This window comes from Cervus canadensis, chromosome 11 (genome assembly GCF_019320065.1).
Source record: "Cervus canadensis isolate Bull #8, Minnesota chromosome 11, ASM1932006v1, whole genome shotgun sequence".
NCBI classification, from domain to species: domain Eukaryota; kingdom Metazoa; phylum Chordata; class Mammalia; order Artiodactyla; family Cervidae; genus Cervus; species Cervus canadensis.
In genome coordinates, this window is record NC_057396.1 from 60,061,788 (window position 1) to 60,088,700 (window position 26,913).

A 26,913-nucleotide genomic window follows, 5' to 3' on the forward strand; every position below is an offset into this window, starting at 1 on the left:
TCTAATCCTTTGAATCTATTTGTCATTTCCACTGTATAATCATAGGGATTTGATTTAGGTCGTACCTGAGTGGTCTAGTGGTTTTCCCTACTTTCTTCAATATAAGTCTGAATTTGGCAATAAGGAGTTCATGATCTGAGCCACAGTCAGCTCCCGATCTTGTTTTTCCTGACTGTGTAGAGCTTCTCCATCTTTGGCTGCAAAGAATAAAATCAGTCTGATCTCAGTATTGACCATCTGGTGACGTCCGTGTGTAGAGTCTTCTCTTGTGTTGTTGGAAGAGGGTGTTTGCTGTGACCAGTGTGTTCTCTTGGCAAAACTCTAAGCCTTTGAGCTGCTTCGTTTTGTACTCAAAGGCCAAATATGCCTGTTACTCCAGGTATCTCTTGACTTCCTACTTTTGCATTCGAGTCCCCTATAATGAAAAGGACATCTTTTTTGGGTGTTAGTTCTAGAAGGTATTGTAGATCTTCATAGAACTGTTCAACTTCAGCTTCTTGCATTCCTGGTCAGAGTTATTGCAATGCTATTCAATAGCTATTGAGCTGTTTCAGTGCTAGCAAAGTAATGCTCACAATTCTCCAAGCCAGGCTTCAACAGTGTATGAACCGTGAACTTCCAGATGTTCAAGCTGGATTTACAAAAGGCAGAGGAACCAGAGATCAAATTGCCACATCCGTTGGGTCATTGAAAAAGCAAGAGTTCCAGAAAAACGTCTACTTCTGCTTTATTGACTATGCCAAAGCCTTTGAGTGGATCACAACAAACTGGAAAATTCTTTAAGAGATGAGAATACTAGACCACCTGACCTGCCTCCTGAGAAATCTGTATGCAGGTCAGGAAGCAACAGCTAGAACTGGACATGGAAGAACAGACTGGTTACAAATTGGGGAAGGAGTACATCAAGGCTGTATATTGTCACCTTGCTTATTTAACTTATATACAGAGTACATCATGCAAAATGCCAGGCTGGATAAAGCACAAGCTGGAATCAAGATTGCTGGGAGAAATATCAATAACCTCAGATATGTAGATGACACCTCTCTTATGGCAGAAAGTGAATAGGAACTAATGAGCCTCTTGATGAAAGTGAAAGAGGAGAGTGAAAAAGTTGGCTTAAAACTAAATATTCAGAAAACTAAGATCATGGCTTCCAGTCCCATAACTTCAAGGCAAATAGATGGGGAAACACTGGAAACAGTGAGAGACTTTAGTTTCTTTGGCTCCAAAATCACTGCAGATGGTGACGGCAGCCATGAAATTAAAAGACACTTGTTCCTTGGAAGAAAAGCTATGACCAACCTAGACAGCATATTAAAAAGCAGAGACATTACTTTGCCAACAAAGGTCTGTCTAGTTAAAGCTGTGATTTTTCCAGTAGTCATGTGTGAATGTGAGAGTTGGACTATAAAGAAAGCCAAAGACCAAAGAATTGGTGCTTTTGAACTGTGGTGTTGGAGAAGACTCTTGAGAGTCCCTTGGACTGCAAGGAGATCCAACCAGTCAATCCTAAAGGAAGTCAGTCCTGAATATTCATTGGAAGGACTGATGCTAAAGCTGAAACTCCAATACTTTGGCCACCTGATTCAAAGAACTGACTCATTTGAAAAGACCTTCATGTTGGTAAAGATTGAAGGCAGGAAGAGAAGGACAACAGAGGATGAGATGGTTGGATGACATCACAGACTTGATGGACATGAGTTTGTGTGAGCTCTGGGAGCTGGTGATAGACAGGGAGGCCTGGCGTGCGGCATTCCATGGGGTTGCAAAGAGTCTGACACTACTGAGGAACTGAACTGAACTGAGTTGAACTGACCTTTTTCTGCATTTTTTCAAATCTTTGCCTTTATACTTTTTTCTTTAACTTGCCTGTTTGTCCCACACCATCTAATACCTACCTGACACAGTTTCTGGCATTGTCAGTCACATCAGCTGTTTTCTCAGTTAATATACTTTTGTAGTTTCTGTATTTCTCTAGGTGTGTAGGTTCAACCTGTCTCCCAAAGGTCTTCTCTTTTACCTCTACAGAGGAAACAACCTCAAGTCTTCTGTTGAAGGATGGTGGTGTTACTCAGAACTTAAATAGCATTCACCCAAGTCTTCAAAGGGCCAGCATTTCCAAAGGTCTTCAGTACTGCCAGTTCTTGGACCTTTGGGAAATTCTCATATAAACCAGGTTGATTATCTCAGTTTTTTCCACTTCTGGTTTAGCATTCAGCTTTCTTAGACTCTCTTAGTCAATCATTTGTCTTCCTATCTACATTATTCACTTTTCTGCTTCCAGAGTGTGTTCTGGTGTTCTTTCTTTTCTCCCTGTTCTTATGGGTTTATGTCTGAAAGTAAAAAGAAACAAACAAAAAGCATGTATAAAAAAGCCATCAACTAAAGACAGGTACTGTTGTCATTTTGGAGTGAGTCCTTTCAGTCTTTGTGTACATACAAGCTAAATGGGTAGAACTTGGATTATGCCGTGTGTGTGTGTGTGTGCGCACGTGTGCGCGTGTGCGTGCAGTTGCTAAGTTGTGTCTGACTCTGCAGCCCCATGGCCTGCAGCACTGCTTCCCTGCCCTTTACTCTGCCATGTGTACGTGTACTGTTTGAGGGACATCTTTCATTATGTTTGTTACTTTAAATACTATATTCCCACAAACTATTATGCATATGTTTTCTGTTGTTGCTCATTGACATTTTCAATCTATTCTTATATCAAAATAAGTATTTGAACAAAGACCCATGTGACATCTTTACCTTTCTTTATTCAAAACTGCAGTGTTAATATTACTTTGTGCCGTGGTACTGATTTTGAAATTATTTGTACTTCATATGGCCTTTTTTCATCCAGCCTGCAGGTGGCAGAATTGCTTTATTTAAGCAGAAATTTTAAAGGTCAATTTTATTTAATGAGTTCTTGCGTTAGAAAGAGAAGTGATTAAATGAAAAGCTTTCTATTAGGAAATAAGCAAATTAATGTAAAGAACAGAGAGCTGTGCTAATGAAGTATTGGGTAATTTATTTCTTCAATTTGTCTATCTTCACTTCATGATTTTTGTGTTTGGATTATAGTCGTATTAATGGAACAGAGCATGACCCTCAAGCAGTACCATATGTAAATTGTGGAATTTCCTTAATTGTTAGAGTAATGGAGCTTAGATCTGCTTCATATTAGCCACCAAGCTATTTGTTCTGCCTTTGTATTTTAAGAGTTTGCTTATATTAATCTTTTTTTTTAAATCTAGAGACCTTTTAGAATTGATGTGTAGATCTTCAATTTAAAACTTTTTTTTAATAGGTTTTGCTGATCTGTGAGTGTTTTAAAATTAAAGACATGCTTTAGAGAATAAGAGATTAATGCACTATATTTGAAGTTGAAAACTGAATTATGCTTTAGAAAGATTGGAAGATCAGGTTTGAAGAAATTAGGAATTGTTTAGAAAAACTGCTATAGAGTCAGTGAGTGATTGATTGCTCGTAGGCTCGAATGCCTGATGAAGAGGGTAAAGCAGCAATATACTAAGAAGAAATGCGCTCTAAAAATATGAAATATACTAAGAAATGACAGTGCCATTCTATTGAGGCAGAAAAAGATTAAAACAATTGTGATGGCTTGATGAGACTCTAAAATCAGTATATTTAAATATAACCTGGAAATGTGCATTACTCTAGTTACCTTAAAATATTTTAAATATTGTCTTTAACTGCTACAGAAGGGCAGACTTATCAGCCAATAGATATAGTTTTCAGCTTGATAAAAAGAAATAACACTAAAATGACTACAAGAGGGTTAAAGTTAACAAAATATGGGGCATCTTTTGAGTACTAATTGAAATAACCTGTATGACCAGGGGAATAAAAAACCACATTTCCTTTATTATTGCTATAGTTGTGCCCGTTTATAAATAGGAACTGTAGTTGTTGCCCATTTCAAGGCCGCCTCAGTTTGCTAGGAGAAAGGTAGAATGTACTGCTTATTGAAATGAGAAGGGAAGTGATACATAGCTTCTAATGGAGTTAAGCAATGTTATGTATAGGTTAAAATTCAAGGAGTCTAGAAAAGCCCATACTGTCCTCAAAAGAATTGACGGCAGCCATCAGATATTAGTTATGTGCAGCCCTTCATTCAAAACTGGTATTTTGATTATATAATTACCTTCCCACTGAAAAAAATATATTTGGAAAAGATGTGTGTTATATTCAGGGAGAACGAGGATATACTAGAACGAAATATTCATTTTCATTAATAATACTTCCTTTTTAAAATGATTTTCTAGCATGAGAGTCTGAGGATAGATTGGTCAGATTAATCAGAAAACACATTGCACATTTTACGCTCCATAAGTTGGTATAATCAATCAGGAGATAGTACTGAATAATGGAAATGTCCAGAATGTCTTTGTTTTTTTCTCACCTTCATTTCAGAGAAGGATCATGATCTATTACAGAATTTTTATGTTTTATTGTCATTATTCAGAGAAGCAATTCCAGTTCACCCATGAAGGGTGGCTGTATGAGGAATGATGTTTTACTTTTAAAATATGAAAATTTTTGTGGTTCTTGATGTGGGAATTCATAAAATAATGTGAAATTTTCATAATAAAGTACTTAATGTCAGAAATAATGGAAAATGTGATAGTCTCATAGGTGAGAGATTATAATAGGAGAGAATCGTAAAATAAATATTAGTTGTGTCATGGCACCTAGAACCAAGGTATAAAAACATTGAAGAGAGACTTTGTTTTGAGAAAATCGAGTTCGTGTTTGTCATACATCAGAATCTGGACATAGAATCATTGCAGTTCATTTAGTTTGCCTCCTTGTATTGAAACTCTGTTTGATGTATAAATTTGCTATGTATGTGATTGTGAAGTATTCCATCACATAATGTCAGGCTTGAACTTTTAATAGAGAGGGATTGTTAGGCTATTTGATTAGACACATGAAGAATACTCACGTTTGAATTTCTGAGTGAATAGGCTATAAGTAACTGATGATTAATTAATTGGTGGTCCATATTGTTAAGGATCATCAATTATTGATGAGTGGTAATAGAGTGTAGGAGAGTACAGCCTTGAGAGTTAGGCAGAATTCAGATCCCTCGACCAGGGGCTGTATTTTCCTCATTGATGAAATGGGTGTGTTGACTTAGAATTTGGTTTGGGCTCTGTCGTTGTCGGGGTATTAAGAGTGATGATTCTACATTTGTTTCCTTATAGTTTAGTACCAGTTGAGAAAGAGGCAAAAAGTCAGACGGATGGAGATCAGCGTAACAGTTTTAATGCTGATGAGTTTGTTCAGTTGGAAAATGTGACTTAAGTCTGTGGCCTTCTACAGTTGGACTCCTCAGTACAGCCCCTGTGTAGACTTCGGGCTTTTGTTTGAGAGAGAGAGTTTGTGTATATAAACTACACATCCTGAGTAACTTCCTAGCGCCCACTGGGCCTGCTGACACGGACAGAGAGAGCTGGACTTCCTCTCTGCTTTGAAGGGCAGGTCCCTTTACGCCTAGTGCCTAGGAGAACTGAAGGGAAAATGAAGGCTCCCAGTAGGCAGGCAGGTCTTACAATGAGGAAGACTGAGGCAGGTGTCTGTTCAGATCCTTTCCCCAGTCCTGTAGAGGGGCGTGAATGAAAACTGGAGGGAGGACAGAGGCTTCCTTTCAAATATTTCAGAGACGGAACTCCTTTACCATGAAGCCATAGGAACTCCCCATTTGAAATTACATTAAAATTATTTGTTTCCCAAAGAAAATGTTTAACTTCATTTAACATTTAGTATTAAACCCCAAAACATCAATGGGGAGAAAAAGTCCTGTTCTACTCTTTGCCACATTTGAAATATGCTAGATGTGATATGTTTTGCTTTTTTATGTCAGCGAGTTGAATAATCTTAGGAAGAGAATAAGTTTTGTGGAAGATTTCAGGGAATGTAGTTTGTGAGTGTGGCTGCTGCTAAATAAGCACTGGAGTGGGTAACTATTTATTAGTATAAACTTCCTGTAGATTGTAATGTAACAACTGTGTGCCCTGGTCCTGGAAAGTGGAACTCTTGGGAAGCACACCTGGCAAATACATGAAGTGTCTTCTTTTTTGATACCTGAGGGAAAAGTAGCTCTGCTTTATTGAGAGGTCCCCCTGGCTTGAGTCCATCTTTTTGGATCCTTAATTGAATTCTGGTATAGAACACAATCTCAGATTAATCTAACTAAATAAGTTCTCTTGCCAGATCATCCACAATAAGGCAAACCTCTCCTTTTCACACTTAGCAGCAAGAACCCTTGATTCTTTTTTTTTTTTTTTGAACCCTTGATTCTTGAATAGTATATAATGTTGCTGCTACTGCTGCTGCTGAGTCACGTCAGTCATGTCCGACTCTGTGCGACCCCATAGACGGCAGCCCACCAGGCTCCCGTCCCTGGGATTCTCCAGGCAAGAATACTGGAGTGGGTTGCCGTTTCCTTCTCCAGTGCGTGAAAGTGAAGAGTGAAAGTGAAGTTGCTCAGTTGTGTCTGACTCTTAGCGACCCCATGGCTTACCAGGCTCCTCCGTCCCCGGGATTTCCCAGGCAAGAGTACTGGAGTGGGGTGCCATTGCCTTCTCCAGTATATAATGTTAGATGAAAGTAAAAACACAACCAGTTTCTTAAAGTTTAATCTTGATTATTCTCTTGTAAATCTAATCTTAATTATTGTGTTGTAGGTTATCAGAAACCAGTTTCTTTTCATTTGTCTTTTCCTTTGGTTGTTTTACCTGTAAATATTTTTTGGTAGTGACAAAAGGGGAAGGAGAAAAAGATGAAACAAAAGTCAACTTTTTTTTTTTTTTTAATCTTGTAAGCACATGGCTTGAAAATATGCATAGAGGACTTCGGGGAACGATGAAAAAGGAATCGAAAATATTCTGGAAAAGATTACTGAACACTTAGTTTGACCAGTTGGGTGTCTTTCAGACTGGAATATTTTTTTCCTCAGATTGAATTTCATATTAATTTACTTGAACTTTTTGCTGATGCCTCATGAGGTGTATTACTCTGTGTTTGATCTTTCCTTTTTTCAATTCCAGCTGACCCTATTAAGATCCTAATGCCGTCACTGTCTCCTACAATGGAGGAAGGGAACATTGTGAAGTGGCTGAAGAAGGAAGGTGAGTAAGTGCATCACTAATGCCTGTGTTACTGGATCGTTTTTGTTTTCCCTAATCTGCTGGTTTACACAGTACATGATGTACATAAAATGATCCGTTCTTATGCTTGTTAACCTCTACTGTTTAAATAAAAACTTCTTGTGGTAATGTAGCAGAGGTTTTATGGGGTTAGCCTGTATCTTTTCACAAGCAAGCAGAGAATGATCAGCTATTTTAAGGCTTTTTTGCAAGTTTTAGTTCTTAACACTTCCTTTAGTTTCAGCATCATAAAATTGTCAATTCCCTCAAGTTAGTTTGTTACTTTATAACAGCTCTGTGTATGTGTGTTTTCCTGTAGCTAGGCAATCTGATTACAAACTTCATTGGAAGGAACACATAAGTAAAAATACTAAAAAAAAAAACTTATAAGCAGCAGAGGAGAGTTGTAGACCTACTAGATTTTGAAACACATTATTAAGCCTTTGTAATTAAAACTGTAGTATTGGTGCATAAAAAGACGTACTACTAGAACTGAATAGAAAATGAGGAAATAGACACAGATGCACACCATTATTTAATGTTTAAATAGTGAAGGAAGATGATACTAGATTTAGTCCTTGTGCTGTGTCAGTGATAAATTACAAATGACTCAGTCACTTAATCTACAAAAATGAAACCAGACAAGTACTAGGAGAAAAAAGCTGGTGAATTCCTCTGGAAGTAGATAATTACCCTAACTACAACTCAAACTCCAGATGCAATAAAGGAGCTACAGATAATTTGATAGTGAAAATAATAACTTTAGTATAGCTGAAAACATAATAAATAGAGTAAAAAAGTGACAAATCGGAGAAGGGTGTTGCAGTTTTTAACCACAGAGGATTAATATTTCTAAAAAGTATAGAATAAGAAAACTATCAGCTCAGCAAGAAAATGGACAAGATATAGGAGTAGATGATTTTCAGAAAAAGAATTATAAATTGCCTTTAAAACACGTGAAAAGCTACTTAATATTTTGTGTTAATAAATACACAAACTAATACTACACTGATTTATTATTTCTTACCAATCACTTTTTTTAATAGAAATTTAAAAGTTTGATAAGTTATCCTGTTGATGAGACTAAAGGGAATGGGAGGAAGCAGGCACTCTCAAACACTGCTGGAGGAAATGCGAAACGGTATAAGTCCTTGTTCAGTTGCTCAGTCATGTCTGACTCTTTGCGACCCCCATGGACTGCAGCACACCAGGCTTCCCTGTCCTTCTCTGTCTCCTGGAGTTTGCTCAAACTCATGTCCATTAAGTCGATGATGCCAGGGAAGAAAATTTGTCAATACCTAGAAAAATCACATTTATATTTACCCTTTTGCCAGGCAGTTCTATTTCTAGGGACCCTATCTCAAGGCAAAACTAAGAAAAGACACACATGTGAGGCTATTTATTATAGCAGTGTTTGTAATAGCAAAAGGTAGAAACAGTCCAGCTGTGGTCAACACAGAGTTTGATGAATAACATATACTATATCCACAGCTATAAAAGGAATGAAGAGTATCTCTCTATACTATTGTAGCGTGATCTTCAGGGCAGAAAAGCAAGGTGGAAACTGGTAGATATAATATGTATCATTCACTAAAAAAAGAGATAGGAGTACTAATATTTGGAAATTTTAAAACAAAAAAAAATTAACAAAAAAAGTGGTTATCTGTAGTGCAGTTGAGGAAACAGTGTGGTGAGTGGAGAGAGAAAGTAGAAGCTAGATTTCTCTGAATGTATCTTGTTTGTCTTCTTAACTTTAGAATATACATGTATTTTGCATAATTTTAACACAATTTAATTTTAAAAGACTCCTAACCTTGGAAACCAGATGAAGCAGAAGGGCCTAATTATATACTGACTAACTGATACAACAACCGTGCAGAGAGGGGCTATTTCAAATGTCAGTAAATGTGACTATATATACCTACTGAATTGTAATTGAAAGACAATGACATCTCTAAAAATATAAACTGTTTAGAGTAATTGTATTATAGTGGTCATGTTGGTTATCTTTGCTACTCTAAGGTTTTTTAAAATGTGTTTTATGGGATAAAGCAGTTGAGTGATTAAGCTGATACTATTGGGAACCCAGCCTTTGGGTGTGTTTTAAAGGAAAACATAGGAAAGATAGGTAGGGTTAAGGAAAGATCCTGTGATAACTAATTTTCTAGCTCTTTTCCGTGGCAGGGCCTGGAAAAACGACAAACCTGCTAGCAATGAGCACCCCTAACAGTGAGACTATAGTCTCTAAATGCCATTTCCTACTAAAGTTAACCAGATCTTCTTGGAAAATAGCTGCTTCCAGGTCTGTGGCAGGCAGCGTACAAGATGGAACATGAAAGTGAAAGTCACTCAGTCATGTCCAACTCTTTGCGACCCCATGGACTCTACAGTCCATGGAATTCTCTAGGCCAGAGCACTAAAGTTCTCTTCTCCAGGGGATCTACCCAACCCAGGGATTGAACCCAGGTCTCCCGCATGGCAGGCAGATTCTTTACCAGCTGAGCCACCAGGGAAGCCTGAGAATACTGGAGTGGGTAGCCTATCCCTTCTCCAGTGAATCTTCCCTACCCAGGAATCGAACTGGGATCTCCTGCTTGAACTTACTGTCAATTTAGAAGGCAAAGCAGTCATCAAAAACTCCTGAAAGTGAAGTCACTCAGTCGTCTCTGACTCTTTGTGACCCCATGGACTGTAACCTCCCAGGCTCCTCTGTCCATGGAATTTTCCAGGGAAGAATACTGGAGTGGTTTGCCATTTCCTTCATCAGGGGATCTTCCCGACCCAAGGATTGAACTTTGTTCTCCCACACTGCAGACAGACTCTTTACTGTCTGAGCCACTGGGGAAACCTTTCAAGCTAAGTTCCCCAAAAACTCCTGAGGGCATCTTAATGGACTCAGGACTCAAAAATGGGCCAATTTGAGGATCAGTAAGAATAGTATCTATGGTGTATTTTGAAACACATTAAATATATTTGAATTCAAAGCTTTCAATAATACTAAAGAAAAACACTAGTAGTTGGTCTCCTGTAGGGAATGCCAATAAAGTAACTCATTTTGAAAAAGTGATGATAAGTGGAAAGACTCAAATATTGTCCTTGCCTTTCTTCTACGAATTGTAGCTCAAAGTAACCATGTAGTTGGTGCAAAGAAATTTCTAATTAGTGGCATATTTCCCAATTCTTAAAAGATGGAGGAATGATAGAATGTCACTGTATCACAGTTTTGCAAACTCTAATGAATTAAAGGATATTGCCAGTGATCATCAATGGTGTGCTATTATCACAAAAAGAGTGAAAACCAGCTAGTACACCCCACTAGCTCTAAGATTGTCTTGCAAGAAACTTGAGCCAAATGTGATCAAGCTTATAGTTCTAACACCAATTTCCAGGAGATACAGAGGATGTATTCAGTGGCACCATGAGGAGTATATCAGCATAATCCAGTTCCAATGTAGGGACCTTATTTTATTTATGATTAAAGTAACTAAAACATTTGGGGACATTTGAAAATTACATGTTTAATGAGATTAAGTCATTAATCATTTTAGAGGTTTAATGATACAGTAATAATCATTTTAAAAATTTTATGTCTAAGAGATACGAGTTGAAATATTTATGTATGAAATGACAGTATGTCTGGCATTAACTTCAAAATACCTCTGGTGGGAGGATGAGTAAAGTTGTTCATGAGTCAATTGACAGTTATAAAAGTTTCTAAGTTGGCTTATTAACTCTCTACATCACTTCTGAGATTTTTGTGCTAATCTTTTCTAAAGTTGTACAATCTGTAGCCTTTGGGATATAACTTGGAGTGAGAAACTACTCTTGCCTCAGCTTTTTATAAGCTCAGTGTGAATTTCAAATCTTGTTAGTAAGAGAATATTTGTTATAATACTACCGAAGCTGTATTAATCTTTTACTTATAGCAACCATTTTACCAGAATTTTTAAAATTTGTTTACTGAAGTAACACTGATTTATAACATTGTATATTTCATGCGTACAAACTCACATTTCTTCTCTATATGCTGCAGTGTGCTCACCACCAAAAACTTGTTTCCATCTGTCACCATGTGGTTGATCCTCTTTACCCATTTTGCCTTCTCCTCCTTCCCGTCCCCTTTCCCCTGATTACTAGGTAACCACTATTCTGTTGTCTGTGGCTGTGTGTTTGTTTTGATCTGTTGATTTATTTGTTTTGTTTGTTATATTTTGTGTATGAGTGAAATCATACAGTATTTATTTTTCTTTGAATTATTTCGTTTAGCATAATACCCTCAAGGTCCATCCATGCTGTTGCAAATAGCAAAATTTTCATCTTTTTTATGACTGAGTAGTATTCCATTAAATAATGTATTTAAGTATATATCTCACATCTTTATCCATTTATCTGTTGATGATCACATAGGTTGTTTTCATACAACTTAAGTATTACAATAATTATTGTAAATACTTATTTTGCCAGATTTTAAATACTTAGTATGGTGCTTAAAAAAAGAAGACTAAGTATATGAAGGCCAAAGAGATGAGGATGCTGCAGTGCTCATGGTACAAAAGAACAGAGGAGAAATTACTGTGGAGGAAGTTGGAGAAGGAGACTTTTTATTTTTCTGGCAGCTGGTCTCTTTCCTTTTTCCTTTCTGTTGTCATTGCCATGTACCAGGTACTGACTGTGGGATGGCTTCTTTTAGCCATCTCCCTGTGCTTGACTCCTGCAACATAGTAAACTTCTGGGGAGTTGAATTTCCACTAGGGTGTGTTGAACAGATGTATAGAGATATTGACCAAATGAGTTCCTCATGGCCATTATTATGCCTCAGATTGAGAAATGATAAACCAAGCATTAAACATGGAAAGAGAAGAGGAAAGAGTGAGCCGAGAATGAAGGACATGGTCTGGGAGGACTGACCCCAGAGAGTAGCCCTGAAACGACTTCTGGGGTCCCTGTGTGATTCAGTGGGCACAGATGTCACCCAGACAAATGCTGGTATTGAATGGTCCAGCCTAGTGCTTATGAAGTGGTATAGAGAGAGTTTAGGCGGTGGGCAGGAGTTCAGACTATGACAGGGCTGTGCTGCGATTCCAGGAAATGAGCCATTCATGGCAGTGATGGCAAGTGTTGGGGTTGGGAAGAAGGCTGCAAGTGGAAGTACAAGCTTGGAAGTACGAGAGAAAAGTACCCAGTTTTTGTGGGTAAGGGGCAGGACTGGGGTGCTAAAAAGGCAATAAGATAAATGATAGAATGGGCCTTGCAGCAGGAGTTTGGATCTGTGGATTGGGCCAGTATAGGAGATGGGAGGTATGACACAAGGAGGCTCTTTTGTGACCTCATGGACTGCAGCCTGCTAGGCTCCACTGTCCATGAGGTTTCCCATGCAAGCCTACTGGAGTAGATTGCCAGTTCCTTCTCCAGGGCATCTTCCCAACCCAGCGAGAGAACCCAGGTCTCCTGCAAATTCCTTACCACCGAGCCACCTGGGAAGCCCTTTAAAGCCATATGCTAACAGACAAATATATTTGTTTGACTTGGAATTAAAATGCCTACTCTGTTGAAAATGTTCTCTCATAGGCCTCTTCTCATGAGGCTTTGGGGGTTCAGATTTGTAGTATTTGCATTTTCTGGGAACACACAAGTAGAGGTGAAGCAATCCTGGACTGATAATCTTCCTGGGTTACTTAGCAGATGCCATTGTTCTGGAAAACATAGTCTCTAAGCCAGTTCACACAAGATTCCCAGATAAAGTCCCACTTTAACCACAAATTCACAATTCCAAATTTAGTAATTGACATGGAAGCTGCCTTTTAGGAGCAAAAATTATTAGACATAACAAGCAGCAGAATTAGACCTCCAAGAACTTCAGTTAATTGGAATTACTGCATATATCAAAACATATGTTTGAAATGATGAAACTTGTAAGAGAAGGAATTGAAACTATGAAAAAAGACAAACACAACCCAGACAGATTTGAAAAGGACAAGTAGAACTTCTAGGAATGAAAAATATTGTCTCCAAAATTAGAAAATGTAAAACTCAGGTTTGGGTTAAAGTGTAGACGTGATTGACCAAAGGTTTCATGAAGTCCAACCTGATGAAATTATTCTGCATGCAGCAATGAGATAAAGCAGTAGAAAATATAAAAGAGAAGCTGAGACATGAAGAATAGAATGAGAATCCTCTACTAACCCAATAGGAAGAATTCCACATGGACAAAAAGAGAAAGGAAGAGGTAATAACCAAAAAAAAACTGAGAGACTTTTCTGGAATTTGAGAAAGACAAATGTCATGTAAATGAAAGAACCAGTGCTTCATTAGGAAGTATTTTGAGCCATTGGCTCTGCAGGGTTGCTGCCACCTTTTAGAATAATTATCAGTGTCTAAGAAAGTTCCACCTTTATTAATAATGCAGTCAGTTGGAATCTATTTTTAACTTTCTTTTTTCCTGATGAATTACAGAGCTTTGGCTATTTCCATATTCAGCATGACAGAGTGTTGGTGTCATTAAATAATGATTCAGACACAGACCAGCCTTTTAAGATTATTATAAAAAGATTAAATTTCTTCACACTTGGAGACCTGAGGGGCAAGTATTAATAGATAAGAGGGTTCTTTGGACCACATTTATCTCTTGGTCTTTCAGCTGATTTCACAGCCATTAGAATATGGTGAGTATGATGAAGAGCCAGGAGACAATGGTTTCATCATTCTGTTCTTTTTTAATTTTGGTTACACGTGCTGTTTTCATATGGGACAAGCCAGGATGTACTTGAAGCCCTTGGAGGCTGTTTTCCTTGATGGTTGCTTTTAAAATTCTGTGTTCTGCCAACTGAGGAAAAATGTTTACCAGTACACATAAGTAATAGAAGTCTAAATCCTTGGTTCTCCGTAATTCACTGGCTTCTTTTTAAGTTCATCACCTTTGTGAATTTTTTTTGGTGTGTGTGAGCATAATTTAGTTCTTTATGTATTGTACACATGGGTAGGATTATATATGGCTTTTACATTATACATATGTATTGTACACATGGGTAGGATTATATATGGATTATATAACACTATATATAGTGTTTAGTGCTTGATACACAACTTGGTTCTATCATTATGTATTAAAAGCATTTATATTCTGTAAGAAAACTTTATATACTTTTTTCTTACTAGCTACCTTTAGAAAAATTTTTATATTGAGATCTTTATTGTATGACTACTGTTAATTAAAACATTTAAACTTTCAGACATTTAAGAGGATTGAATTTTTTTTTCATGAAAAAGAATAATGTATGTAATTTTGAATCTAGTTTATTTTTAAGCTAAGGCTAATGATCTGATAACCTTTTGTGGATGGCAGTTGGGTCTTACAAACTGGCATTTCTTGAAAATCGGAGACTCTGTCATTCACAACTGTTATGTGCGTGTGTGTGTGTGTGTGTGTGTGTGTGTGTGTGTGTGGTAAACCAAGGCAATAAGGGTGCAATGGAAAAAACTCTGGCCTGGATTTGTCCTTTTGTCCTTTGGGGTTCCCACTCTGCCATGAAATATCTGGGAGTGAGTTGAACTAGATGATATCTAAGATAAATCCTTGACTTCAGAGTTCTGTGATAACTCAGTTTCCTTTTCTTTTTTGAAGTCATAGTGTTTCATAACCTTTTCAGGAGTTTCCTGAATGCCATCTGAAATCAGCTTCATACATGGAGGGTAGGAAGAAATGGAAGAAAGAGGCTCCAGGTTGATAACGTGGCAAGTTTAATAAGCAAGGGGACTTTCATGAGAGGCCACAGGCTGGGTTGAATCCCACACCACCAGCAAGAATCTTAAAAGTATACAGAGGCCTTGACTGGGCTCAGTCACATACACTGTCCAGGTGATCTCAGCACCAGAATTCTATCTCATGGCTATGTCTGTGGGCACTTCTAGGGCTGGGAAGGCAAGCAGAGTGCACATTTCACGGACAGGGAGTGGGTGAGGGACTTCTGTTCACTCTTGTACAGCCAAGTGGTCACAGCCTCCTGATAACCACTATCATCACATGGAAACATGCAATAATACCGCATATAAATTATTCCCACTTTGTTGGTCTAATGAGTGTTAGAAAAGTAGTTTCATAATGAATATTACAATACTTAATTTCAGTCTGAGGATTAAGTAAAGAATATGCATCATTAAGTTAGTAGAGAAAACAGTTCAAAAGTGCTAGGTAACATGTACAATTTCAAAATCTGCTGAAAGGTGAATTGTACTGCAATTCCACATTTTTATTACAAGCTTGTTATTTGATGGGGGAAGTGTGCATCAGATATTTTTATTTAAAGTGTATGTAGATTATTTTTTCATCAATTTAAAGGTCAAAAATCTGCTGAAAGGTGAATTGTACTGCAATTCCACATTTTTATTACAAGCTTGTTATTTGATGGGGGAAGTGTGCATCAGATATTTTTATTTAAAGTGTATGTAGATTATTTTTTCATCAATTTAAAGGTCAAATCATGGGGTTGCAAAGAGTTGAACATGACTGAGCGACTGAATAGAACTGAACTGGTCAAGTCTGTTAAAACAGCAAAGGAGGAAAATCTTGTTCCCTCCTCTTGTGAGAGCATATTTAAGGGTATGAAAAGCATTGTTTTCTTTCTTGAGATATTTAAGAGCATATCCTGAAACACTGGAACAAAACTAGGCTGAGATACTAACACTTGGGTGAGATACTTGGCCGCATCTGGAACCCACGTAGAACTTGCTTCATCCGCCATGGTACTGCTGCCGCTCTTGGTGCTTGTTATCTGTCAGAAACTGTCATTTTATGTGGGCTTTCCTTCTGTCATGTGACTGGGAATCCTGAATATTTCAAACAATTTTTGAGCAGAACTTAGACTGTACCTAACTAATATAGTGTATAGAATTCAGAAATAAAACTGTCTTGGATGAGTTGATCACTGAATTGTTATTACCAGGTGCTACTGGAAAGTTAAATGGGTCTCTGGCTTTTATTGTAGATGGCTTTGGTTTCTGTTTTTTTCTGGGGATTTGTATACATGTTTGGATGCTAAAATGGAAAATTTTTAAAATATGTGTTTCACAAATAACTGCTGTTTCAATATACTACTATTTTAACAGCTTTTGAGGTATAATATACACATTGTAGTCTTCACCTATTTTAAATGCATAATTCAGTGATTTTTAGTGAATATATAGAGTTCTGAAACCGTCATCAAAATCCAGTTTTAGAGCATTTCTATCACCCCAAAAAACTCCCTAATGCTTGATTGCAGTCACTTCTTTCTCTTATCACTATCTTGATCTGCTTTTGTCTCTAAAAATTTGCCTTCTCTGGGCATTTAATGTAAATAGAATCATGTTTTATGAAGCCTTTTGTGACTGGCTTCTTCGATTTAGCGTGAATTTGCAGTTCATCCATGTTGTAGCATGTATCAGCAATTCATTCCTTTTATTGCTGAATCACATTTCATCATTATGAATAGCATTTCACATTTATAGTTAATATTTCTGTTATGTCAGACTTCTAGAGTTGGTGAGTGGAATTACAGATTATGTTATTCAACAGAGCTTTCTGTGGTGATGGAAGTGTTGTGTGTCTGCAGTGTCCAGTGTAATAGCCACTAGCCACATGTGTGATGGGCATTGCAGTACAATGGAAGAGCCAGGGGATGTAAGGGAGGTTAGCTTTGCCTAGCAGTTTCCTTCTCAAACAACTAGGCATGCCTTCAAGCCCTCAGAGTAGGACTTCAGATGGCCTAGGAGCTGAGTGGCCGGGGTCCTGGGGCATACAAATGGTGTCTTTTCACGTGTGATGGAAAGAGTTGGCAAACCCTGAGGAGGGGCCCCTTCTCCGTCCTCCTGCGCTGCCTGGGCACTGACTGGGTGGGACTTCGTGGCCTGCTTGTTAGTCTTCTTCCTCAGTCAGACTAGAAACTTCTTAAAGCAGGTCTGTTTTATTATTATTTACCATCAGGCCTTGCGCAGTGTCATTCCCATAGGGGCAGCTAGTAAATATTTGTGTTGATAAACAATTATTTTTGTCTCTCATCATAGTTGTCATCATGGTTCAATTTAACACTAAGGCGAGGTGTTTTCTTTAATGTTCATGTAGATGTGACTTACGCGGGCTCCCACCGCTACCACCACACACGCCTTTTCTTAACATTCGGCGAACAGCATTACGTTGCCAAAGTCACAGAATGTGCTTAGTTGATACAGATCACCGGTAACTGTCTGGTCTGGACACACCCAGAATCTGAGAGAGAAAGGGACGCCTGCGTGTACTCCAGTCCTCAGCCGCCCACCGGGACACAGGCTCAGCATGATGACCATGCTGGCGTCGGTGCTGGGGAGCGGCCCCCGGGCGGGCCTCTGCTCTGGCCCCTCCTGGGGCCCGCACTCTCGCTCCGGGCCCGCTCCACCTCGGCTGCTGACCCGCGCGGCGAGGCGATGGCGCAGGGACACGCAGGAACACGCGAGGCTGCCGGCTCCGTCCACAGTCAGCCTCCTCCTCGCGGCAGCTGAGGAGCCTCTGTCGCCTGGCGCCGGCCGTGATGCTCTGTACTAGCCTCTCAGGCTTCTCCAGACCCTGAACTCGTGTGGACAGAGCCACATCTTTCTGCTGCGTTTACACCCCTTGCTTACTGATGAATGCCTTATGTACTAAATGTGTGTTGAACGATCTGTCTGAAATGATAACAGTACGCACACAGTAGGGAGCTGGAATGAATTTTGGTTCCAATGGTCGTTCATAACATATCTAACTTCTTAATCTAAAGATGTTGTGAAGTGCTTTTTGAAGAGGTTATGTGAAGAGTTAACATTGGCAGTTTCATGACTTTTTTTTCCCTAATGGCTGTACATTCAAAATCTTCCTTAGAGTCAGAGAGAGATGAATAAGTAACTTGGTCAAAATTACCAGTAAGTGTCAGGGCTTGGAATAAACCTGTGTCTGTGTTGGAAGAGCTCTGTGTAACTCCTGTGCCTTGCCGGCTCTCGAGTTATAGCACTAAATTGTTGACCAAGGCTGAAACTGAGTATATTTGGAATCCTCATGGCTCAAAATCTTTCTTTGGCATTCACTTTATCTTTGATTATTGATGTGTATGTTGAACCTTAGTTGTGTGATATTAGGGGTAATGTGCCTTACATAATAATACAATGTTTTATACCTTGCTGTGGTTCCTGGGGAAAGTTCACCACATAATTAGATGCTTCTCTCTGTGTTTCTTTAAATTTTATCTCCCTCTCAGGACTCTCATAGAGCTAATATGTATGTCTGTTTTTTGTGAATGGGTGTACATTTAATTAAAATAAAAAGGAGACAGGGTACATAAGTTTTTAAATGTCAGAAACATGCTACAAATCAAATGTAGAACTGAAAGAAACTGTTCAGCTTTGTTTAAAGGACAGATTGATGAATACCTTATAAGGAAATGAGGAATTGTGATAATACTTCAATTTTTTCCTGACATGTTTTAATCTCACACTCATTATGTATGAGGCACTACCTGGAGTCCTAGGAAATGAGGCAGAGTATGAAACACCTGAGGTGCGTCCTATTCCTATTGTGAAGTTCATAGTTTGATAAATAGAGGAAAACCCATTTTTAAAAAATAATTAATAGCAGGAACATAACATTTCATAGTGCAACTTGTGATTAATTACAACTACTCTAGGGATTCAGGAATAGGAACAAAATGATCTAGGTTGATATATGGCTGAGATACAATTTGTGAACGATTTTCAAAGGGTGTTTGGAATTTGAAACAGGCAAGCGCAAATGACTAAACACTATTTCATAGTTTTCCTATGGGAAGAATTTCTTTCCTAGGTGTCTAAAAGAAGGATTTAACTGCTAGGTTGCTCTTTTAGTTGTTTTTTCCATGGTTACAACAGAAATGTATTAGGATGTGATTCCTTTCCTTTTGCAATGTAACCTGTCGTAACTACCCTGAAATGTGTCAGATAAAGAAGTAATGTGAGATTGTATAATCTGGCACAGTAGCTTTCTCTGAGTGACAGACAAGATTGCTTTTTGGGTCTGATTCCTGCTTACTTCACCAGCCTCACCTCTTGTTGCTTCTCTCAGGTACTGTTAGCCAGATCCTTAGAAGTTCCCTGTTCTCTTTTGCCTCAGGGGCTTTGGGTCTGCTGTGCCTTCTGCCAGGATCACTTGCCCCATTACTGGATTGCCTCCTCCTCATCTTTTCAGGCTCAGATTTTTTTTTTTTTTTTTAAAGAAAGCCTTCTCTCACCTACCAAAAACTGAATTAGATGCCCCTCTTGTTACCATAGCATCCTGACTTCCCCTAATCCCACTGTAATTTCCACTTAATTTGTCACAAGATAGTAAGGAAGCTTCATGAGGTCAGAAATCTTAACCATTTTGTTTTTTATTTTCCCCTCACTGTTGAATCCTCAGTGCCGTAATATGTTTTCAATAAATATTGGTTAAGTAGGAAAATCTCTCTGGGGTTAGACAAAGAGCGCCAATTAGGTGTTCAGTAAATACCTAACAGTTTATTTCATTAAAATAGTTTGTATTGGTTGTTCTGAACTATTTTAACTGAGTTATATTATAACCATCTATGTGAAAATCTTGGTATACAGTGAAGGAGTTTTAGTACAGTGAACTTCTAGAGCATATTTGTTATTTCAGCATTTTAGATTTTCCTTCATGTTCTTTTATTGAGAATGCCTATTCATATTGCTATGCCAGCTATTTTTGGTGTGTGTGCAAGGGGGTGTGTTTCTGTTTTATATTTTTCTTTCTCCTTTTATTCTATTTTTGTTTTAGGTCTGTTTCTTATAAGCAACATTTACACAGATTTTGTTTTTTTAATTTGTTTTGATAATCTCTTACTTTGAGTAGGTGGCTTTAATCCATTTGTATTAATTGCAATTACTGGTATGTTTGAACTTCTGCCATTTTTGTGTTTTCTATTTTTATTCTTTGCTTTTTTCTTTTCATGCATCTGCCTTTAATTAGATAATACATTCTGTTATTTTCTATATTTCCTGCTTTTATGAATGCTGTAGGTTGTATTTCCATTTTTATATTTTTTGGCATACACGTTTTTAGGATACATATTTAATTATATTTTGCCAGTGGAATGTAGAGTTATCCAGTATCTTTTTCTCCTGTCTATATCAAAGTTCTGTATGTTTTATCAAGCCAAAAATAACCTTATCCATCTTACTGTTTTTTTAGTGTTTGAATTGTAAACTTTTTTAACCCCTCAGAAATTACCTTTTAAATGATTAGTAGTTAACAGTTTATCCTCTCCTGTGCTAACTTGTTTTGCATAGACCATGAGTCCCCTCTGTCTACTTTTCTTTTTGATAAACTGCATTTTGTAGTAGCTCATCAATAAGTGGTAAATTTTCTTAGCCTCTGTGTATCTAAAGAATACTTTCCCTTCATTCTTGAATGGTGGTTTGGCTGCATATAAAATTCTAGACAGTTGTTTTTCCTCAGCTTTTTGAAGATATTACTCCATTGTGTTCCGACCTCTATTGCAGCTGCTGAGAAGTGTGCTCTCAGTCTGCCATTCCTTGAGGTAATCTCTTTTTTTTCCCTCTGATAGCTTTTAAGATTGTGTTTCTATTGTTGACTGTATGCAACTTCGATACAGTGTATCTACAATGTGGAGTCATGTGTATGCAGTAATTCTCTTTATCAAGGTATTACCTGCACAAAGTGTAAACTCAGTTAATTTTTATATGCACATGTATCCAGGTTACCAACACCTAGTCACAATGCAGAATATTTCCAGCAAGTTCCAAGACTCCCTGTGTCCCCTCCTAGTCAATACATCATAGATCACCACACTGTAAACTCATTCAGTATTCTTTCATTTTGAAGATACATGTCTCTTTTCAGTTCTAGGAAGTTCTCAGCAATTATCTCTTCAGTTACTGTTTCTCCACTATTCTCTTCCATCTCTTCCCTTGGAACTCCTTGGACAAACGTTGCAGCCTCAATTTATGTCCACAACTGCTCTTTTCTACTTAAGTTTTTGTCTGCTCATATTAAGGTCCAGGTAGTTCATTGAAGCTATCTTTAATTTACTAAATCATTCTTTCACTACCTCACCTGTAGAATATATCAATTAACTGTTTTTTTTTTTAATAAGATTTCATTCACTCTATTTTTCATACCTTAAATTTCCAGTTTAGTTTTTTTTCCCCTTTCAACCTGATAATGTTTTGTTTCTGTACATTAATTTTCTTTTTTAATCTCTTGTTCATGTGATGGATCTTATACCTTTGTTTCTGTTTCTGAACATCCTTAAGATTCTTATTTTAAAATCTTTGGTGGGTTGCACTAAACGGATTGCATCTGAAATGAATTTCTGAGTCAATTCCTGATTTCTGTGGTTTTCCTTCTTGGCATTAAATTTCTTCATGTTTTGGAACTTTGTTTTGCCATTTACTTTTGACGAGAATGTTTTTGTTTTAGTTTCAATGTCTTCCCACCTGTTCCCTGAGTCTCCCCTTCCCACCCTCAATCTAGGGATTTTGTTGTTATTTGGTATACTGGCAGATGCACTAATGGAACCAGAGGGTGGCTTGGCTCTGTTCCTGGTTTTTAGGTAGTTTTCGTTCCCTTGTTAGTACCTTATCAGACCCACACTTCTGATTTAAAGCCATAGTTCTAGTCAGAGGTTTGGGTTCCTTGTTTGATCAGTCTCCTGTTACAAGTAGAGCCATGATCCAGCCCTAGCCTTAAGGAGAGAACTGATGTGAGAATCGATTCCTGCTTTTAGTTCCCTTTGCGCCAGAGAAAACCACTATACATCACCCTTCCTCTGTACCACCTGCTTCTAGATCCAGAAGCCAGCAGGTCAGTTTCTGCTCAGCATGTTTGAATATCCATACCATTTCTGTGGCACAGAAACGTTTCTTATTTGACCTTAGCTGTGGCTTTGATTTTCTCTCATCATGCTTCATATGTTTTTATTCATTTTTGCTCTGTGCCAGCAGGGTTTCTGAACTGGCTTAAGATGTTAAAGAGGTACAATTAATCGTAAAACTGTTTTCTTAAGGAATAATAGTCAAAATATATTCAAAAGGAAGGACTGTGGGGTCTGGAATTGATTTGTTCAGAGGAGGATATGCATCCCCTACTATTCTCCATAAAATGTGATTTAATATTTGCTCAACAATCTCTGTAATCACTTTTTATTATAAGAGATATAACTTATGTCATTATTGGGCTTTTGGAAAATGTGACAAATCATACATATACACATAAACGGAAACACACAGAAACATACACACAGTATGAGAATTACTTGTCAGTCCACAGCCCAGAAATAGCTGTTGAGTATTTTGATACTTATTATCATGTTTTAAACACTTTACACCCACCAACTCTCATAACTAGTACTCATATTTAAAAAACAAAACCAACCCAGTCTTGTTTTGTAGGGGAAGCTGTGAGTGCTGGAGATGCCTTATGTGAGATAGAGACTGACAAAGCTGTGGTTACCCTAGATGCGAGCGACGATGGCATCTTGGCCAGAATAGTGGTAAGTTTTTATTTTCATTGCCTTCAACAGGGTGAAGGTTTCTTAACTGTCAAGTTCTTTGAAATTGAGTTAGTGTTTATTTGTACCTCTTTGTTTATGTTGTTATGGTTGTGTGTTGTATTTTATCTGCATATACATTTTAAATCCAGATGTTTAAAATATTTCAGTGTGATGTCTAATAATAATCAGTGATGATCAGACAACATAGAACTATTTCATCTGTGATAAAGATGCTCAGTATTTTGGGTTCTCTAGTGGAAAGTGAGAAGCATTCTGACCTGAGGGATGAGAGAAGTGCTCAAGGTGAAATTTAAAGACAAAGAGAACAATAGTTAAAGCTTGAGCTTGCAGTTTCCAAGTTTGTAATTGGTAAATTTTTTTTTTTAAGAAATGTTGTACTGCAATCTCATGAAAACGAGAAATCTTATCTTCGTCTATCCTCAGGACTTCCAGGCCTGGAAAGTGTATAAAGTCAGCTCATCTCCTTCCACTAGACAAGAATGTGTGAAGTTGTCCTATGCAGAGTCTTGCGTGTGGGTTTCATAGCCACACTAAGTTTCCTGATACCTCCTCATCCTTAGAGTTCTATTCATCCTTTATATTTTTACAATTGTTTAAAATGTAATTGCATAAAAATGTATTTGTGATTATGTGCTCAGTCGTGTCTGAGTCTTTGTGACCCCATGGACTGTAATCCACCAGGTTCCTCTGTCTATGGGATTTTCCAGTCAAGAATACTGAAGTGAGTTGCCATTTCCTCTTCCAGGGGATTTTCCCGACGTAGGGATCAAACCTGTCTCTCCTGCCTGGGCAGGTAGATTCTTTACCACTGAGCTACCTGGGAAGCCCTAAAAAGATATGTATGTGGAATATTTCACTGCATGTTGTTGACAGTCATATCTTTTGATAGCATATTTTCTGTTACATGAGCAAAAGAAAATATGCTGTGGGTCTAGTAAAACCAAAGTCATTTCCTTTTAGATCTAAGTTTTAATATGCTGTAGTAATTTTGAAAACTTCTCTGAACAGTCTTTGCTTTATAACTAATTAAAAATATGAAGCTGTTACTTGGAAAACTTTAGTTGTATTATTAAATGCTGAAGTTAGTATAGCCCTTCAAGAAAAATGTGTAGCAATACAAGAGAGGTTACTTAATTAACAGAAGGAAATATCATGTAGCCATTAAAAAATAATTCCTAGGAAAAAATGTGATTTCATTATAAGTTAACAAAAATTCAAAAAATTTTGGAAAAACACTTTTATAATTATATATAGATGGTGATTACAGTCTTATAGAACTTTAAATAAAAATACAAATATAAACAAGATTAGAATGAAGTGTTATAAAAATTTGAGGTTTGTCTTTGGGTAGTAGAACTAAATGATTCTCCTGCTCTTTTTTTCTGTTTTTCTCTCTATTCTTAATTTTCTATAATAGGCATTTTTTTAAATAGTGGAATGTTAGAGTTTATATGAAAAGTAAGTGAAATAAAATGCATAAAGCCTGTCTGTGGTTACATGGTATACTCACTGATAGGGCGTGTTTGTTTCTGACCTTCTAGGACAGTAAATGGATAGTGTGGTATAGAAGCTAAGATTACAGGCTCTGGAATCACACTGTTACCCGATTCATATAGATGACCAATTCTGCCAGTTATTAGTTATGTCATGATTGGCAAATTCTTTAGCGTTCTAGTAAAGTGGAGGTAGCTGTAATACTGTAGGTTATGGGGTGATAGTAGAGATTGAGATAATGCATATGTGCTCATTACAAGGCCTGCTGCTGCTGCTGCTGCTAAGTCGCTTCAGTCGTGTCCAACTCTATGCGACCCCATAGACGGCAGCCCACTAGGCTCCTCTGTCCCTGGGATTCTCCAGGCAGGAACACGAGTGGGTTGCCATTTCCGTCTCCCATTACAAGGCCTGTCACCCACCAAGTGTTGGTAAACATCACCGTTCCCATTATTATTACACTTATTCGATCAGTCTCGGTGACCCTACCCCCATCTCAGCCTGTATATTTGTCTCATAATTTGTGTTGGCTTCTGTGACTGGACATTAAGCATCCCTTCGTGCCTCTGTAGCGTGGTTTACACAGACACGCTGCACATCTCTTAGTAGTCCCTTTATGTGGTCTCTCTTCTGAGCCACCAGCTCACCTCCACTTTGACCATGGATATAATGTCTTCTTTCGTACATTGTGTCCAGAGACTGTACTTTGGGATGTCATACTTAATATTTTATTTTTTGCATTCTAATTTGTCAAAATTCCTTTCAATTGTTGTCTTCCCTATTGATAGCCATGTTAAAACACATTATTGAAAATACTTCCTAAGAGGAAATATGAATGCAAGACTAAAAAGTTCTGTACCTTTTTAACTAGAAAAAAGTAAATGTTCTTACCAAAAATAGTTTCTTTCACTAATTTACGCTGCATTTTGAAAAGGAAAAACGTTGTTTAAATTAGCACATGTAATAAGCCCAGCTGTGTGTACTTTTGGCAAGCTGTGTCTTTGGCCTCAGTTCTGGATTGTTTGGCTATGGAAGTCTTCCAGAATTGATAATATTTTTCACTCAGGTGCTTAGTAATACATTTCAGATTAATAATGATGTCTTAGGTCAGGAGTACCTATTCACCTGGGCCCGAAAGCTCTGAAAAGGTGGTGTGAGGCGGTATGATTGATAACAGCTTTAGTTGTACAAATAGCTATTTGCTTGCCAAAGGCTGTGTGTATGTGCTTTAGAGCTCTGTGGCTTTATTAGTATTCCATATGCATTTTGGATAATAGGAATGGGAGTATATTCATATCACAGTGTGCAATTTTATAGGGGGAAAAATGGAGGGAAGTTAAGGTGGTATTACTGATATTTTTAAAGCCTTTTACCCCCCTCCATTCTTAACCTTCCATTCGCAAGTTAGAACTTTGTCTTTCACTCTGGAATAATTCTCGTATTAGCACCCATAATAAGATGATTTTTATAGGAATACATGTAAGAGAATCTTACTTTCAGAATCGAGGAGTTGGTTAATTGAGCTTATTAAAAGGCAGGTGATTAAATCCATGGCTGATTCATATCAATGTATGACAAAACCCACTGGAAAAAAAAAATAATAATAAAAAAAAAATAATAAAAAAATAAAAGGCAGGTGATGGTATAAAAGGATGAAGGGATGGAGCCAAAGCAAAAACAACACCCAGTTGTGAATGGACTGGTGATAGAAGCAAGATTCGATGCTATAAAGAGCAATGTTGCATAGGAACTGATGTTGAAGCTGAAACTCCAGTACTTTGGCCACCTGATGTGAAGAGCTGACTCATTGGAAAAGACCCTAATGCTGGGAAAGATTGAGGGCGGGGGGAAGGGGACGACAGAGGATGAGATGGTTGGATGGCATCATCGACTCGATGGACATGGGTTTGGGTGGACTCCGGGAGTTGGTGATGGACAGGGAGGCCTGGCCTGCTGCGGTTCATGGAGTTGCAAAGAGTCGGACACGACTGAGCGAGTGAACTGAACTGAACTGATGATATAAAACTCCAGTTTTTAGTTTGCCCACGTGTTTGAAAGATTAGGAATTATAACCTGTTTTGCTCTTCATAGGGATTTCTTTCCATAGTCTTTGAGAGTTTTTTATTTTCTCCCCAACCCCGATTTGATTCTTTTCTTAGTACTCATAATTTTTACATCTGAGTTCCATTTTAAATATAAAATATTAATTATTATATTTCATTTAGAGCCAGAAAAAAAGCTTGAAAAGAAAAGTGAAGTCGCTCAGTCATGTCCGACTCTTTGCGACCCCGTGGACTGTAGCCTACTAGGCTCCTTCGTCCATGGGATTTTCAGGCAAGAATACTGTATTCTTATTCTTGATGGGAAATGGGTTGCCGTTTCCTTCTCCAGGAGATCTCCCCAACCCAGGGATTGAACCCAGGTCTCCCGCATTGTAAGCGGATGCTTTACCATCTAAGCCACCAGGGAAGTCCTGGTGGCTCATTTAGAGCCAGAAAACAAGCTTAGACACTCTTAATAATATTAATAAAGAATAATTGCTGCCAGTATAGATAATTTTATGATTTATTTCCAATTAAGTTAATGGGAGAGTTATTAAATTCTCATTTAATCACACTGGTAAATTGTCATGTAAAAACCTTAAACTGTTACACATGTATCAGTTCATAAGTTTAGTCTTAAATTTATTATTCAGCAAATTAGATAGCAGATGTTTTAAATGGTAA

The 26,913-nt window shown here is 37.7% G+C and overlaps 1 protein-coding gene across 1 annotated transcript in view; it reads left to right on the forward strand.

Annotated features, from left to right (window-relative positions):
* PDHX (pyruvate dehydrogenase complex component X) overlaps positions 1–26,913 on the forward strand; it is a 71,895-nt gene that overhangs the window by 12,786 nt on the left and 32,196 nt on the right. Inside the window, exons 2-3 of the mRNA XM_043481358.1 lie at positions 7,056–7,136; positions 22,575–22,675. Coding sequence (XP_043337293.1) covers positions 7,056–7,136; positions 22,575–22,675 — 182 coding nt within the window. The remainder of the gene's footprint in view (positions 1–7,055; positions 7,137–22,574; positions 22,676–26,913) is intronic.